Source organism: Oryza sativa, chromosome 9 (genome assembly GCF_034140825.1).
Source record: "Oryza sativa Japonica Group chromosome 9, ASM3414082v1".
Classification (NCBI taxonomy): domain Eukaryota; kingdom Viridiplantae; phylum Streptophyta; class Magnoliopsida; order Poales; family Poaceae; genus Oryza; species Oryza sativa.
The window spans coordinates 16,697,031-16,710,865 of record NC_089043.1 but is presented as its reverse complement, the minus strand read 5'-3'; the positions used below and the strand labels follow the sequence as shown (position 1 = coordinate 16,710,865).

General features: G+C 42.3%; 1 protein-coding gene across 2 annotated transcripts; it reads right to left on the bottom strand.

The window, feature by feature from the left end:
- Window positions 1-3,889: 3,889 nt before the first annotated feature.
- Window positions 3,890-7,830, bottom strand: LOC4346891 (uncharacterized). Of its 2 annotated transcripts, none has more exons than XM_066304394.1 (3): window positions 7,339-7,830; window positions 5,219-5,979; window positions 3,890-4,657 (listed from the first exon to the last, which is right to left on the bottom strand). In XM_066304394.1, the coding sequence occupies exons 2-3, from the start codon at window positions 5,812-5,814 to the stop codon at window positions 4,159-4,161; spliced, it is 1,095 nt and encodes a 364-aa protein (XP_066160491.1). In that variant the 5' UTR covers window positions 5,815-5,979; window positions 7,339-7,830; the 3' UTR covers window positions 3,890-4,158. The 2 variants fall into 2 exon arrangements, with proteins under 2 accessions (XP_066160491.1, XP_015651337.1); XM_015795851.2 differs by having other exon boundaries at window positions 7,400-7,830.
- Between the last annotated feature and the right edge of the window lie 6,005 nt (window positions 7,831-13,835).

Below are 13,835 nucleotides of genomic sequence, written 5' to 3'. Positions count from 1 at the left end.
GGTGTGTTCTTTGCAAAAAAAAATCTATATGAAAGTTGTTTTAAAAAAATATATATTAATCTATTTTTCAAAAAAAAAAAATAGTCATGCAATAATACGTGCTTCGTTTTGTGTGCCGGCTTCTCCCGAACGCTTCCTTAGGATAGGTAACAAGGGAGATGCATAATATAGATGATTTGGATAATATATTGATTTTGACGATTGATTAGATGTTCTTTCAATCGGCCTTGACTTCTATAAATATATTTATAGGAGGGGTGGACTTGCTTATTAGGGTCTTTCCCACGTGCAATGACATCCCTTCGAGTCGACGAAATATAGAGCATCTTGCAGACCTAGCTGGTAGCATAATACGGAGTACAGTAATAATGTATTAATATACTCGGTGGTAAAAGTATAGGGTATACCAGCTCAGTGGCACAATGTTACTCTCCTAGTTCAACTCCTCTACCAGCTTCATCATGCTTGAAAAACATATCTTTTTTCACAGAAAAGAACTGCTAATTTCTTGCCCTGCATACTCCTCTCCAACAAATGAATTTACTGCTCTGATTGTCTTTGTACTTGGACTAAATACTGAACGACAAAATGAAGTTAATATCTATCTATCTATCTATCTATCTATCTATCTATCTATCTATCTATCTATCTATTATCTATCTATTATATACTAAAAGCCCATTAAACTTCCTACAAACGCTCCCAAGCTGCCACATGGCGCTCTAATAAATTAGAGAAATCCTAGAAATTTTGAGAAAAAAACAAAACATCTAACCGTTGATTTTCATTTAAATCAGTGGGCCCACTGTTTCCAACCATTAAAAAAAAAATCCCTAACAGTTGCTCCTCTCTCCCATACGTATGTACCCCTCCCTCCGTCAGGTACGTAAATCCTTCCTTGATCCACCTCTGTCCCTACATATATACCCACCTTTATCACATATATAAATGGCTCTACATCTATTGGTTCTATCATTTTCCTCCTCTTCCTCTTATATTCAATAAAAACATAACCAATAATTATATATATATAGTGCTATTTATTGGAACAAGCAATATTTTCACTTTTAAATTAATTTATTAGAATAATCATTTAATTTATAACTAAACCAATAATATAAGATTAATTTATAATTAAAAATTAGATCATGTGATCTCTATCTAATTAATTTTTATACGATTTTGTCAGTTAAAAAAACAGAGGAGGTGAGGAGCGAGAAGGACAAATAAATACATACTTACATGCACGTCTGACGTACATGTCTCACGCCTTTTTATTTTTTAAGATAATTCTAACTATATAAAATAATGGGTCTCTCATCTTTAAGTTAAAATCGATAGTTAGACTTTTTTTTAGATTTTTTATAATTTTATCTGATTTATTATACTGTCACGTGATGGTTTAGTAGCGTTTGTAGAATCACACGTGGAATGTATATGCTTGGCGCTCTAATAAATTAGAAAAATCCTAGAAAATCAGAGAAAAAAAACATTCAACCTTCAATTTTCACTAAAATTGGTGGACCGTTATTTTAAACCGTTGGATTACATCTATTAAAACTCCCACATTGCTAATCTCCATCCCCAAAAAGAATAACGTACGTACGTATATAGTTCGTACGATCATCTCACTTTGTGGAAAAAAACTTAATTACCTACGTCATATACTATGGAGAAAAACGATAAATCAAAAAATATATCAATAGTAAAATCAAAGAAATACTAATCAAGAAAAAAACATCATACGGGCCGTCCGGCACTTATGTGTTGTCAGTAGCCTTTAAACTACGATTTTATTAAAAATAATACTACACAGAAATAAGTAGGGGGCAAAAATTATCTATTTTCATCACCTCGTACTCCTTTCTGTCCCTCTCCGTCCTTCAATACAGGGTATAGTATTTACTATGCTATCGTAAATATTGCAAGGGTATACATATGGTTGAGTTAAGGTGGCATCAGTGAAAGGCTACTGTAGGCAATGTATATAAAGGGACATATAACTAATAGAATCATTTGTGGGTGTGCCAATAGTGAATTAAGTGTTAAATGATGCTATAGCCTGGTCTTTGGGGGCACGGCTACGTCGATGTTGGACTGATGTTTCATGGCATTACATAAGAAAGCCTTGGCAGTTATAGTCGACTTTATCTGTTAGAGAGACATTCATGTCTATTTTTAACGGTGCTATTGTATTATTCGATTGAAGTGGTATGTTTAGACTATTTATACATAGATGTGGAAATAAGTGATGAACACCAAGTTAAGCAGTGTAGATGATTTTTAGTGTATTAATAATGTATAATTTATTTTAGTGGCATATGGCGCTCCTACAATTGCTCCTAGACCGCCATGTGGCACAATCTAATCTCACCATCGATTTTCATTTAAATTGGTGGACCCGTTATTTTATATCATTAAATTAGATCTATGCTGTTGATTTTCATTTAAATTGGTAGACCCATTATTTTTGTACTAATAAACCAGATCTATATATAATACCTTTCTGCTATATGTAATGTTTGCCGAAAGGAAGAAAACATCCGTACGATAAAGATGAAAACTTCCTCATGTTTAATATACAGGCGCTACTACTGTACGTATGAGTCCATACGTACTATACAAATACTTCCATACGTGCCAACGTACATGATTTTTCCTAATCTTGCTGGAAAAAAAATACTCATGAACTTAAAAAGGATAGAAGAAAGACACATCCATAAAAATTAACGGTCTTTAAAATATAATTTTCGATAAAATATATTAATTCACAAATATAAATATATTTAGTTAAATAAAGATCTATCTATTATATAATAAATATCCAATCAATGTTTTTTAAACCATCTTCTAAATATATCTATTATATATTAAAAGTACATTAAACTTTCTATAAATGCTTTTACACTGCTACGTGACTCTAAAATAAATTAGAGAAATCCTAGAAATCTATTATATACTTAAAAATCTATGAAACTTACTGCAAACGCTCCTACATATTTTCACGTGGCGCTCTAATTTAGAGTAATCCTAGAAATTTAGAGTAAAAAAAGAAAAGCATACAACCTTCAATTTTCACTTAAATTAGTGGACCCATTATTTTAAACATTGGATTAGAGCTCTTAAAATTCCCATTGCTAATCTCTATCCCAAAAAAAAAACAAAATTTAAATACCTACACCATATATGATCGAAAAAAAGATAAAGCCAAAAAAATAAAAAGAAAACATAAACATGTACATTGTAGAATCGGAAAGAAATACTAATAAGGAAAAATCATCGATGCCGGCACAGATTTATTGTCAACAGCCTTTAATTTACGATTTTAAGATTTTCGTCCCCAATCTAATATTATAGTCCCGGTGTAGATAGAAATTCCTTTATGGTCTAATTCTGAGCGGTAGTAAATACCAGGACTTAGTAATATTTGATTGATCACAATTTGGTATATTCCATTTATTATAAAGGTTGCTAAGGAATTCATTATAGGAATGCTTCCATTGGAAATGGTTTTCTTTTGCATATCGAAACAAAAAATTAATCGTGTGGATACGTATAATTCAGAAGAATAGGTGAGTGATTCATACTCAGCATCCCTTTCTTTTATCGAAGGTTCTAGCAATTGATATCGGGATTTTAATAGTTGAGTGATTCATACTCAGCATCCCTTTCCTTTATCGAAGATTCTAGCAATTGATATCGGGATTTTTATTTAAATCTAAGAGACATTCTTATCACAGAAGTAGTATATTAAAATCTACCATCTATTTTACATAAATATATTTCTTTTTTATTGTAGGATAATCTAAATTCCCTTACAGTATATATATACAGTGATGTATGATTCCTTTTAGTATTTTTTTAATAACAAATAAGATGTCCGTGTATCTGTGCGGAATTACTTTCCGATTTATATTTCGGAAATGTTCTCCAATTTATATTATGTCATTATAGTGTTTGAAAAACAAACTATAATACATACCCACGCATCGCGTGGGCTACCTTCCTAGTTCACTGAAAAGCTGGCTACAATGGTGCAAACTAGGACCTGGAATTACTGAACCCGTGTAATCTGTTTCCTGTACAAAAACCGTGGAAAATTTTTGGCAGATTGTATCATGAAGTTCAGGAGCTTTTCTGACCTGATCACTCCTTTGGTCACCTGCCAACACTGCCACACTGTTCAACATGGTAACGCATCAACGCTTTCTCATCATCATCATCATCAACAACATCACCAGACTCTTCCTCACCATACTCGACATCGATCACGGTGCCATCCTTGCTTCTCCTACTTCCTATTCCTGCCCGATGGCACCGCTCCAGCTCGATCTGCTGGAGCTCCGACGCGATCAAGGTGTCCATCCTCGCCCTCTCCCTGTCGCGCGGGTACGTGCCATACAGCAGGGAGTAGATGAAGCAGCAGAGCAGCATGGGGATGGCGATCGCGGTGTACAGAGCCTTGGCCAGGGCAGCGGCGTTCTCCCTGTCACTGCTCGATCCGGCTCCGTAGGAGACCGGGTTGTAGCCGTAGGCGTGCTCCGCCAAGAACCCGACGATCGGTGGAGCGAATGAGGCTAGGACCGACTCGAAAGAGCGGTCCAGAGCGTATATACTTGTCCTTGATCTCTCAGGAACAATCTCCGCAAATATGGGGCTGCACATGAGAAGATTTTGTTATGGCTGAGGCGAAAAAGAAATGTGGAGTAGATGGTCAATTGGTCAGTGGTCGTTGGATGTGTGCTAGGTTGATTGTTGCAAATTAAATTGATAAAGTATAAAGTTGAAATCATGAAATTGATAAAAGTACTAAAGTTGAAATCATGAAAGGGATGAAATGTAATTCTAGTAGTAAGGATTAAGGAACGGATACTTAATGCTTTGATGTACACCTTTTGGCTTAAAATGGTTTGAGTCTTCATTTTGAGAATTTATTTTTAGAGAAGGGTACTTTTTAAAATGGTTTGAGTCTTCATTTTGAGATTTTTTTTAGAGAAGAGAATTTTTTTACCCGCCTTATACATCCAACCGGATATATGCAGTCTTATTAAATTGGGAACTTAGCCCTCCAAATAACCCAATCTGAAATTCGCTTCTATGTATATTTGAACTTAGAACTTTGAATTGCTACACATGTCACTGCAACCACGAGACTACATGCAATTTTATATCATTTTGAGAATATAACATAACAAACAAACCAGGAACATTTACTTACTTGTTAGTAGCAGGACCATTCCAGGAGATGCTTAGCCCCATGATAAACATGACAAACCCATGCAGGAATCCAGAAGAGGAATCATCAGGCAGCGCAAGGAGCAGCAAAGCCGCAAGCGGGATCGCCGAAGCTGAGCTTATCTGGGACAGAACAATCCGACCAGAATCCGGGTAGCGAACAGCCAGACGATCCCCCATCTTCCCACCCAAAAGCCCCCCAAGCGAGCTCGCCAACGCGAAGCTCGTCGTCAGAAGCCCGGTCATCTCATGCGTGAATCCCATCAGCTCCAGCCACATCGGCGCGAACGACAGCGCGGACCATGGAAATGACCCTGTGACACCCTGAGCGACGATGATCTGAAACGACGGTATCCTCACCACGGCCCTGGCTTCTACCACCAGATCCTTCATCTCCTCCAATGGCGACTTGCGAGGAGGTAGCTGATCACCACCACCGTCGTCTTGGATGTTGCTGCAGAAATGAGGATCCACCGCGAAGAGGCGAACCAACGCGCCGACGATCACGCTAATCAGAGCGACGATGTGGAACGCGACGCGCCAACCGGCGACGCCCATGATCGTCGTGGATGCTAGCATGAGGGAGAACAATCCTCCGATCACCGAACCGATGTTTCCTGTGAGCTGAAGCCATCCGAATGCGGAGCCACGGGTGGTGTCGTCGCTGCAGTCTGCCACCAGAGATTGGATGGCTGGGGTGACGAGCGCTAGCCCAACACCGTTCAATCCCCTCGCTACCGCTACCTGCTCAAAGAAATACTTCTCATTTAAACTTGTTTTCAACTATTATTCGATACGAAATACTCCCTCCATCTCTAAATATTTGACGTCGTTGACTTTTTTAAATATATTTGACCGTTCGTCTTATTCAAAAACTTTTGTGAAATATGTAAAACTATATGTATACATAAAAGTATATTTAACAATGAATATAGAAAAAGAAGTAATAATTACTTAAATTTTTTAAATAAAACGAACAGTCAAACATGCTTAAAAAAGTCAACGACATTAAATATTTAGGGACGGAGGGAGTATATATATATTGAAGAATCATAGATTTTTTTTTAAAAAAAAGTGAGGCAAACGAAATGTGAGCACATAAAAACTGGTGAAGTTGAACGCATAAATCAACATTAATCCAGGCGTTTATATTCAAACAATTAAACAATGTACTCCTAATAAAATATTTTACTTGATTGGAATATAGAAACTTCATTACTTCAAGGTACAGCTTGAACTACACCACTTGGTTGCTGACATATGACACATCAACACTTAATTTCCTGTTGGCACAACCCTATGCAATATTTTTGGAATAAGAAGCCCTATGCAGTATGGATGTCTACAATAGCCAACTGTACTTCTCCCGGAATTCGGATGAAGAGAACTTAAACCAAAGGTTCATTTGTCAAATTAGAGTTATCCTAAATAAAATTTATAAATTTGCACTGCTAATCAATGGAAAGAAATTAAGAGTTTGTGTTTGGTTTGTTGCTTTAAAAGACCTAAAAAACTTTGTTTATGCTAAAATTTGGTAAGGTTTAAAAGGGCAACAAACCAGACAGTCCCAAATATCAGCACATAACTGTGATAGATACGACAGATACTCGTTTAATAAAATGGATTTCACAGATAACCTAGCATACCTTGCTTATTTGGCTATGCTACATTAGTGTCCAAAGTTATACTCCTACCTCAGAATTGGTTACAATTCGGGTTGTTCTTTCGAGATACGAATATGCGAGACAAAATTAAGGGGGAAAAAAAACTTTTTCGCTGGCCAAGTGAACACCGTCGAAATTGTACTGAGATTTAGAGGCCAAAAGAAATAAAACAAAAAAAAGCTTCATTTGCGTTTTTCAAAGTTTGAAATTGCGCGTAGAAAGCACTGCGCAAGAAGTTGAAACTTCACATCATCCGCTTTCACAGCAATGAAGTAGAACGAAAGCGACGACACATGATTTTGTGGGTATGAACCGAACTGGCCAACCAAAGCATATACCCACGATGATCCATTGCCTGATCCCCAAAGTTTGATCAAAATTCGAGCAGATACGCAACCGAATTACATCAAATTGGAAACAAGATCAGTAACGTACGCACCGAGACAGGCAAAATCTTGAAGAAAATAGAGATGTTCTTTTTTGTTTTTTCTTTTCCGGACCTGGGCGAAGGTGTCGGAAACGGCGACGAGGAAGGTGGCGGCGGCCCAGAGGAAGGCCCCGGCGGCGACGACGTGCGCGCGGTTGTAGCGCACGGCGGCGTAGGCGGCGAGCGGGTAGCACGCCGCCTGCACGAAGGAGCGGCACAGCGTGAGCGCGCCGAGCCCCATGGGCGTCGCGTGCAGCGCCGCGCCCACCTCCCTGTACACCGCCGGCAGCAGCGCCTCGTCGGCGCGCTCCATGATCGCCGCCATGTTCACCAGCGCCAGCGTCCTCCTCCCCGCCTCCGCCTCCGCCGCCGCCATATCTCCCCCAAGGCCCAGCCCGATCACCGCCGGTGATGATCCCCCTCTTGGCCTCTTCCCCGGCGCGGCGGTGCACGCGGCTCCTCTCCGAGAGATAATTTATTTATTTATTTTATTATTTTTTGCGCGGAAATGGTCTCCGAAGTGGACAACGAAGAAGTGCCCGCGGCGCGAGATGCAGGAGGAAGAGCCGCCGACGCGATCCCCGCCGTCCGTTTCTCAATCAGCGGCCGGATCCTGATGCGTTGACCAGAGCAGCACAGCTTTGACTCAGCCCGCACCGGAGATTTCTTCTCAAGCCTCCACGTGGCCCGGAGGCATTATAACGTGATTAAACGTCAAAGAATATCCGATTCTGGTGGGCCCCACTCTCTGCCGACCAGCTCCCCCGCGCCACGTCGGACCAGTGGGCTAAGCCCAGTAATACGCGAAAAGTTTACGGCCCAGTAACTGGCATGGGCCTTCTCCTTTCCTTCCTCGTGTGGCCCAGGTACATGTGCTCTTCACAGTGGGACCCGCTAAGCCTCGTGGGTTGATGGGCCCGTACGAGAGGATACGAGCAGCGTGCGCTTTTTGGACCTTAAGGTGGGCCCAGCCCAATATGGGGCCCACGGAGAATCGTTTTTGGATCGTGGACGAACTCCAGCCCTTTTTCTCCTTTTGTTTTTTTAATGTTTTTTTTTGGGTCGAGCAGTTTGTTGCTTGCAAAGGCAAAGTTAACTTAGGTGTAGGGCACTTGCTATAACACTGAAGTGTTTTTACGTAAAGCAGAGGGGAGATGCAATGATTGTGTGCCGTGGTGATTGGACATTTTGGACGTTCATTTTGGCATTAGATCCAGCCTTTTGCATATTGGCAGTGAGCAGTGAGCTGTGAGCTGTGATCAGTGGCGGAGCCAACTGGCGGACAAGTCAGTCGTTCTGTCAGGGGTTCTCGGGCTCTCGGCATTGGCTAGTAGGGGACTAGGGGTGGGCGTTCGGTTAGACCGAAAAATTTGGTCTCGGTCTTCGGTTTTTCGGTCAGTTCGGTCTTTGTAAACTCAGAACCGAATTTCATCCAAAAAAATTAGGACCGGCAAATTCAGTCTCGATCTCGGTCTGACCGAAATTTTTCAGGAGAAAAGTTTGAAACCAAAAAAAATGACAGAGGTGGCGCTGGCGCGGTGGAGAATAGAGGTGTCGCCGGCGCGGTGGAGGGCGGAGGCGGCGGCCGCCGCGTGGTAGAGGGCAAAGGCGTCGCCGGTGCGGTGGAGGGCGGCGGCGGCAGCCGCCGCGGCGGCCGCGCGGTGGAGGGCGGCGGCAGCGGTGGCCGAGGCGCGGTGGAGGACGGCAGCGGCGGCCGCGTGGTGGAGGCAGTCAGGCCGGTAGTAGTGGTAGTGGTAGTGGTAGTGGTAGGGTTGTATCACTTCTAGGGTTCGTTTTGATGGGTTTATTGGGCTTCCTAGGCCTATTGGGCTAAAATTTCGGTCATTTCGGTTAATTCGGTTAACCGAGCCCAATAATCAAAATAAATTCGGTCTTTTGAGGGCTGGGACCGAACAGATAACCGAATTTCTCGGTCTCGATCTTTTCGGTTTGGTTCTTCGGTTTGGTCTAAATATGCCCACCCCTATTGGCTAGCGCCTAGCAGCATGAACTACTGCAGTACTGCTCCCTCCCTAACAAAAATATATACTAGTTGCTATCTAGTGGCGAATCTAGAAAATTAATTTGTTAGTGCCATAACGTATCTACTGGTGTCATAGTACGCTAATTATACTTAAAACATGCTGGTATAATATATAGATAAACAGTTTAATTATATGTTTTGTTGAAAGTCGTCGGTGTCGCCTGACACCGGCCGTTACATTGTAGATCCGCCCCTATAGCTATCTAGTATTAGTTGTTATATTTTAAAGAAGGTTAGGGAGATGTTTTTTTTATGATTTAGGGTTTGTTTGATAAGGGTGCAACTTCAGTAATACTTGTTTAGGAGAGCTGGATCAAAACCAAAAACTATTAAATCTTTAATATTTTGTTAAAAGGGGAGCATGTACATCTCCCGCACTAAATAATATTAGGAATAGCTAGGAAAGGTGGAGTTACCTTTCGCAACTTCACACATAGACATCATATTAGATTTGAAGATCTACCAAATAGACCTTCATGATACTAGATGGTTATATTTTGAGACGGACAAATAGGAGCATTTCTAAGGTTTAACTTCTTTTTTTTTACAAATTTAAATGTTTTTTAAGCATTGTTTTTCAATCCATCCGGTTCAACTGTATCGTTGGGCACGGTCTTCTTTAATTAATTTAAACTTCTATAGACATCTATTAACTTAATAAATACATAGAAAAGAAGATAAATTCAGAAATTCTCATTTTAATCGGAGAGAAAGAAACAAAGGAGAGTCCAAATGAAAATACAGTTTATAATATGTGAAAATCAGATTAAAAAGAAAGGGGAAAAAAGGAGTCCAAGTAGAAAAACAATCTAAAATATCTAAAATCCAGATTTTTTTTTTAAAAAGGGAAAAATGGAAGTGTCCAAATAAAAATACATTTTTTTGAAAGAAAATAAAAATCTAAAACCGGATTTTTTAAAAAGAAGAGTCCAAGCATAAACACAATACAGGTTAAATAAATTTTGGAATAAAAATAAAAACAAGAGTCATTTTCTTATGTGAATGAACCATATAGACTATCAGGCATATGCAACTGATAAGGAGAAAATTGCATATGTACCATCGCAAAAGATTGGATTCGCTGGAATACCATCGCTTAAACAGGCTTCGCTATAATACCACTCCTAACCAAATCGTGTATGCTGAAATACCATCCTGGACCGATTTACCCTCAGGTTTCTTCTTCCTCCATCCAACTCCTCGTCTTCGTCGTCACCAGTGGCCATGGTGGCGGCGAGGAGAACTGATGGAACGAGCTCGCCGGCCGACGGCGGCGAGGAAAACCAAGGGAGCTCGGCGGTCGGCTGCGGCGAGGAGAACTAAGGGAGCGAGCTCGGCGACTGGCGGTGGGAGCGTGTGGGCGGCGGCGGTCGTTGCACACGATTGCGGGAGCACATGGGCGACGGCGGGAGTGCAGGTGCTGCGGCAGTCGTCGTACGCGGCGACGGGAGCGCGTCGGTTGCGGAGGTCGTCACACGCTGTGGCAGGAGCGCGTGGGCAGTGGAGGTCGATGCACGCGGTGGCTCTCGACGGCAGTTGTCGCGCGCGGTCGATGAGAACACGTCCGCCTCCGCTGTCCTCACCAACCCCACCGCGCTCCGCCTGCTCTACCCCAAGCACTTCGCGCGGCTACCCAAGGATGCCTCTGCCACCACTGCTCCAGTCGGCCGCACGCGACGACCGCCGCCGGCCGGCGAGCTCGCTCCCTCGGCTCTCCTCGCTGCAGCCATAGCCACCAGTGACAAGGAAGTTGAGGAGTTGGAGTGAGGAAGATGAAGCCCAAGGGCAGATTGGTTCATGATGGCATTTCAGCGTACACGATTTGGTTAGGAGTGGTATTCTAGCGAAACCCGTTTAAGTGATGGCATTCCAGCGAATCCAATCTTTTGCGATGGTACATATGCAATTTTCTCACTGATAAGTGGAAGAATGTCACCAAATATGGTGAAAAATATATCAAATATTAGTCTGAAGATGGAGGAAAAGAGCGAAACGAATATTGCATAATTTTAATATATTTGATCTATTCTATCATTAAGCAAATCCTGGAAGAGCCATCTTGTTTGCTTTATGGGGACGGAAATTGTCTTAGTTGGAATATGAAATGCAAGAACTTTAATCAATTTCGACAAGAGTTTAAATTGTACTGTCATTTTCAATATTTTTGTTTTACATTAAAGTGTGAAAATTTATCTATAATTTTTAACAATAAAGTATCCTATTATATACAAAATATAACGCTAGTCGCGTAATTTGTACGGGCCACTACGCTAATCAAAATGATTTGGCTTAACCTTAATTTTCGTTAAAATCCTATAAGTAGTGGTCAAGGGTGCATCCAACATGGAGACGGCGGGGTCTCGAGCCCCTACTACTGACCTGAAGACCATAGGAGCCCGCACAAAGCCTCTACCAATTTTTTTTATCATATGTGTAGGATCGTAAAGGGCCTTTCCCACCCCAAAAGCTAGCAATCTTAGGTCCTTTGTCCTTCCTTCACACATTGGTATCCCTCAGCCCCCCTTCAATCTTAGGTCCTTTGCCCTTCCACAACTAATGTGAGAGACTATTCAATAATCTCCCCCTTTACACATTGGTATCCCTAAGCCCTTCACCGTATCCGGGCCCCCACCGGGGAAGTATCTCTCAGCCCCCCTTCAATCTTAGGTCCTTTGCCCTTTCAAGCCCTTCACCGTATCCGGGCCCCCACCAGGGAAGTATCCCTCAGCCCCCCTTCAATCTTAGGTCCTTTGCCCTTCTACAACCAATGTGGGACTATTCAACAATCTCCCCCTTCACACATTGGTATCCGTAAGCCCTTCACCGTATCCGAAGTATCCCTCAGCCCCCCTTCAATCTTAGGTCCTTTGCCCTCCAACAACCAATGGGCCCCCATCAGGGAAGTATCCCTCAGCCCCCCTTCAATCTTATGTCCTTTGCCCTTCCACAACCAATGTGGGACTATTCAACAATCTCCCACTTCACATATTGGTATCCCTAAGCCCTTCACCGTATACGGGCCCCCACCGGCCCACGGTCCCCGCAGGCACCCACGGTCCATCAGGCCTTCACACGTGTCCATCGGACCAGAGATGTTAACCTAGCCTGGCTCTGATACTAATTGTAGGATCGTAAAGGGCCTTTCCTACCCTAAAAGCTAGCCATTGAGGTGAGGGGCTCCCCACTTATATCTTAGATCTTTTGCCCTTACACAACCAATGTGGGACTATTCAACAGAGTGATCACTGATCACATAACCTTAAATATGCCAAAAATACTTTAATACAAACGGGGTGAAAACTAAAAAGGGTCATGAAAAGGACGGCTTGAAAACACGAGATGCCGATCTGCCTTTCATGTAAAGTGGCCAAGCGTTTTTCCGGCTAAGGTGATGTTTCGAATCATCCTTTGCGGCTCGCCGGAAAAATTGGCATTCTGAAGCAAGCAGGAGATGCGTGCGTGCTCTGTAGAAAAAACTAAAAAAAGGCACACGAACATCCGAACATGCCATGGATAAAAGCTAAAGTGCCAAATAATATACTCCCTCCGTTTCAAAATGTTTGACACCGTTGACTTTTTAGCACATGTTTGACCGTTCATCTTATTAAAAAAATTTATAAAATATATAAAACTATATGTGTACATGAAAGTATATTTAACAATGAATCAAATGATATGAAAAGAATAAATAATTACTTAAATTTTTTGAATAAGACGAATGGTCAAACACGTACTAAAAAGTTAACAGTTTCAAACATTTTAAAACAGAGGGAGTACTATACTTTTTGTTTTGTTTTGGTTGACTTATTTTGCAGGTTCAGCTATCGATCGCTGAACAGTGAAGCATCATCACATTTTTTTTATTTGCTCCCATGATTGTGGTTTCGAAAAGGGTTGTCTGGGTGAATTCTACATCCTAGCTTGGGCCTTGGCAGGTTCGAAAAATCTAAGAAGTTGGCATACTTTATAGGTAGCTGGGGCCTAAGGCTATGAGCTTATATTTTCGAAATTGCTAAAGCTCTGTCGACAGAAAATCCTACCTCAAATCTTGTAAAATTTGGATCACTAGATGTGCTTCACGATTCGTGCTCTTCTTCTCCAACTCCGGCGACCACCTCTTCTTCTCCGGCGCCGGCGAACCCAAACTCCGGTAGAGGACCGACGAATTAGGGTCCCGGGGTGGGGTGGGGGTGGGGGGGAGGGGGAGGGGGAAGAGGGGGGAGTTCGCCGGTTTTAGAGGGATGGCCGTGGGAGGCGGCAGCCCTGCGGTGGGCCGCGGATCGGGCGGACGGCGAGGCGGCGGCGGCGCCGCCGAAGCCGCGGGGCTGGAGGACGGCGGCGGGGACAAAGCGGAAATAGTGGGGAGGAGGCGGCCGGTGGTGGCGCCCTGTCGCCGGCGACGGGAAAGACGACGGACAGCTCGTCGCCGCCGGCTTGAGGCAAAGGAGAGAAGAGGGAGAGGGAG

Coding starts and splice junctions, on each gene's coding strand:
- LOC4346891 (XM_015795851.2), bottom strand. CDS start 7,702: ATGGCGGCGGCGGAGGCGGAGGCGGGGAGGAGGACGCTGGCGCTGGTG. Junction 5,980..7,399: donor TTTCCGACACCTTCGCCCAG/GTCCGGAAAAGA, acceptor TTCTTTGAGCAG/GTAGCGGTAGCGAGGGGATT. Junction 4,658..5,218: donor AATGGTCCTGCTACTAACAA/GTAAGTAAATGT, acceptor TCTCATGTGCAG/CCCCATATTTGCGGAGATTG.